This window comes from Euleptes europaea, chromosome 6, assembly GCF_029931775.1.
Source record: "Euleptes europaea isolate rEulEur1 chromosome 6, rEulEur1.hap1, whole genome shotgun sequence".
Taxonomy (NCBI): Eukaryota; Metazoa; Chordata; class Lepidosauria; order Squamata; family Sphaerodactylidae; genus Euleptes; species Euleptes europaea.
In genome coordinates, this window is record NC_079317.1 from 37,346,433 (window position 1) to 37,348,822 (window position 2,390).

The window sequence follows — 2,390 nt, forward strand, 5'->3', positions numbered from 1 at the left end:
AGAGAAAGAAAGAAAAAGAAAGAGAGAGAAAGAGAAAGAAAGAAAGCGAAAGCGAGAGAGAGAGAAAGAAAGAACGAAAGAAAGAACGAAAGAAAGAACGAAAGAAAGAAAGAAAGAAAGAAAGAAAGAAAGAAAGAAAGAAAGAAAGAAAGAAAGAAAGAAAGAAAGAAAGAAAGCCTGGCTCCCCGGGGTCGATTGTTTTCTTTTATTAGGCAAGGGGAGCAAAGCCACCGGCGGCGCCCGTTTCTTGCACCGAAGAAGTCAGCTGCCCACCCCGGGACTCCCTCTCTGGTGAGAAGCCAGGCGGGCAAAAGCGGCAACTCGGGAGAGAGAGCGAGAGCGAGCTCCGGAAAGACCCCCGCCGGTCGCCCCCGGGCAGCGCTGAGCCACCCCCCGCCCGCCTCCTGGAGGGGACGGCCGGCGCCCAGCCCCCGCGAGTCCGAGGTTCCTTGCCCCCTCCTCCTCCCCTCTGCCCCGTCCCGGATCGCCCCCTCCCTCCCTCCCTCCCTCCCTCCCTCCCTCCTCCCCCCGCCCGGCCCGGCCCTCCGGCGGGGTGCTCAGAGGGTGGTAATCCGGGAGGTGCACGTCCCGTTGCGGTACGCGCCGCCCGACTCGCCGAAGTTGTCGGCGGGGAAGTCCTCGACGCTGTAGGCCCTGCTCTTGAGGGCGGTGGCGTAGTAGTCGACGGGCTCCTCGGCGGCGTTGTCCATCCAGCTGAGGCACAGCAGCCGCTGGAAGGAGCGCCTGAAGTTGTCCGAGAGGAAGCCGTAGAGGATGGGGTTGGCGCAGCTGTTGGCGTAGCCCAGCACGACGGAGAGCTGGCTGATGGTGGCGTCGCCGGGCTCGACGAAGAGGTTGACCAGCTGCACCACGTAGAAGGGCATCCAGCAGATGACGAAGACCATGACCACCATCATGACCATGAGGGTGATCTTGCGCTCGGAGCGCTTGCGCTGCTGCCAGCCGGCCTTGAGCGCCACCACCCGCAGCTTGGCGATGATGAGGATGTAGCAGAGGCTGATGGCCCCCACGGGCAGCAGGAAGCCCACCAGGAAGGTGTACACCACGAAGACGGCCATCCAGCGGCGCTTGGGCTCGGGCAGCATCATGTTGCACGCCACCGTGCCGTCCGAGTTGGCCTCGGTGTCGGAGAAGACGATGATGGGCAGGATGATGAGCAGCGCCAGCCCCCAGACGGCCAGGTTGACCAGCTTGGCCACGCTGGGCCGCCGGTAGCGCGACGCCTTGATGGGGTGCACCACGGCCACGTAGCGGTCCACGCTCAGCACCGTCAGGCAGTAGATGCTGGTGAACATGTTCACGGCGTCCACGCTCAGCACCACGCGGCACAGCAGCGCGCCGAAGGGCCAGTGGTGCAGCAGCGTGGAGGTGACCAGGAAGGGCACGCTCAGCATCAGCAGCTCGTCGGCCAGCGCCAGGTTGAGGATGTAGATGTTGGTGGCCGTCTTCATCTTGGCGTAGCGCAGGATCACGTAGATCACCATGGAGTTGCCGCACAGCCCCACCAGGCACACCACCGAGTACACGAAGGAGATGAGGATGGCGCTGCCCCCCGCCGCCGCCGCCGACCCCGACGACCCGCCCGCGCCCCCGCCCGACCCCGCCGTCCCGTTGCCGCCCGCCGCACCCGACGCGTTCCGCCCGCCCGCCCCGGCCGACTCCATGCCGCCCGCGCCCGGGCCATCCTCCGACCCCTCGGCCCGGGATGCGCGGCGGCGGCGGCGGCGGCGGCGGCGGCGGCGGCGCGGGGAGCCTCGCGCCTCGGCCAGCCCCACTGGCCCCGGCGGCGGCGCGCGGGGGGATTCATAGGCGGCGCGCGGCGCGTCAGCGGCGACGACAGGCGGGCCGGGCGGGGCGCGGAGGCAGGCGGCGCCCAGCAGCCCCTCGCCTGAAGGGGAGGGGGAGGGGGGAGGAGTCCTGCGGGGCTGGCGGGGCTGGCTGAGAGGGTGGCCGAGAGGACTGGGGCGGGGGAGGCGCCTGAGGGGAAAGTTGGCGCCTGAGGGGAAAGTTGGCGCGCCTTGGCGCCTGAGGAGAAGCGCGGCGAGGACTGGGGCGAGGACTGGGAGGACTGGGGCGGGGGAGGCGGCCAGGGCGCCTGAGGGGAAAGTTGGCGCGCCTTTGCGCCTGAGGAGAAGCGCGCCGCCTCAGGCGCAAAGGCGCGCCAACTTTCCCCTCAGGCGCCTTGGCCGCCTCCCCCGCCCCAGTCCTCTCAGCCTCCCGCCCGGGAGACAAGGGCCGCCACAGTCCCGAAGACGCACCCAGAACGAAAAGCCCGCCGATCCCGACCTTCCTTCCGGCCCTCCGAAGATCCCACCTCCCCATCGCGCAGCTTTGGAGTCCTCAGCCCGGAAGGCTTCCTGGGGCTGAAT

At 68.0% G+C, this 2,390-nt stretch overlaps 1 protein-coding gene across 1 annotated transcript; it reads right to left on the reverse strand.

The window, feature by feature from the left end:
* Nucleotides 1-553: 553 nt before the first annotated feature.
* On the reverse strand, nt 554-1,685 carry SSTR1 (somatostatin receptor 1). Its single transcript, XM_056851342.1, has one exon. The coding sequence runs from the start codon at nt 1,683-1,685 to the stop codon at nt 558-560; it is 1,128 nt and encodes a 375-aa protein (XP_056707320.1). The 3' UTR covers nt 554-557.
* Between the last annotated feature and the right edge of the window lie 705 nt (nt 1,686-2,390).